The following is a 995-nucleotide window of genomic DNA, read 5'->3' on the forward strand; positions in this document are numbered from 1 at the left end:
ACCGTCCACCACATATAAAAGAGTGAAAATCGATCTATTATATTAGAAAGTAGAAGGTAAATCAGAGAGCACAGCGATGTGAGGGTGAAAAAAAGTGTGCGCATAACATAGCCGTAGTGTTAGTCCTGAGTTGTCGGTGGGTGAGACAGATGTGCTGGCCGGATCGTGCACAGGGTATGACATGGAGTGGCCGGAATGAGAAAGCTGTGCTGGTGTGTGTACGTAAATGGTGATGAGGAGAGTCCTGAGAGAGGAGTCGAGAGGCAGGTGTGGCTGTCACGTGCACGTCACTAGGCTTTACACTGGCTGTGCGACGAGGCGTGGCTGACGTGGGACGACCCGCCGTGACGCCTTCGCTGTACTTGTTCGGTTGACTCCGGGGAGTCAAGTGAGAAACTTTTCATTCGCAAGTTGAGTTTGTGTCGGCGTGGACTGATGGGTGCTGTGGCAGGTCAAGGAGTGCGGTTAGTACTGGACCTCCGACGGGGGGAGCGCCACGCAGCCTCTGGGGCTTGCGGCTCTACTACGCTACGTCACTAGCAAAGAGTACATGCTGCTCAACACTGCACTCGGGATTGCCTTTTGCTAGGGGCTCAGGGCACCACTTGCCTTCAAGATCATGTCGGTCTGAAACTACTGAAGCCAAGAGACTTTGGTACAGTTGCTATTGTTGTTTGTTGGGTTGCACCGGATTATAACCAAGAATAAAACCGACTAACATGTCCATTATGATTCTGTTAGGCACAGAGGGAAAAACAAGAGAAAGGGAGAGCAGAACATCGGTGCCAGTCATGGTGGGGCCAACGGGGTGCATTTACAGGAGGTCTCAGGGCTCCACCATCACCATGGGAAGGGAAGACTTAAATATAAACACGCTAAGGAAATGGCGCATATCTATACACAAAGCACTGAGGCATCTTTCGACATAACAAGATGCGTATTAGAAATTATTTTCTCACATTCATCGAGTATCATACATGCAATGTACACTTCAC

General features: G+C 49.8%; 1 protein-coding gene across 1 annotated transcript in view; it reads right to left on the minus strand.

Moving 5' to 3' along the window:
* Positions 1–995, minus strand: part of LOC119590634 — a gene marked incomplete at its 5' end in the record, with an annotated part of 133,180 nt that overhangs the window by 15,104 nt on the left and 117,081 nt on the right. Inside the window, 1 exon segment of the mRNA XM_037939313.1 lies at positions 302–442. Within this exon segment, the coding sequence (XP_037795241.1) occupies positions 302–442 (141 nt within the window).

This window comes from Penaeus monodon, chromosome 27 (genome assembly GCF_015228065.2).
Source record: "Penaeus monodon isolate SGIC_2016 chromosome 27, NSTDA_Pmon_1, whole genome shotgun sequence".
In the NCBI taxonomy this organism is placed as follows: domain Eukaryota; kingdom Metazoa; phylum Arthropoda; class Malacostraca; order Decapoda; family Penaeidae; genus Penaeus; species Penaeus monodon.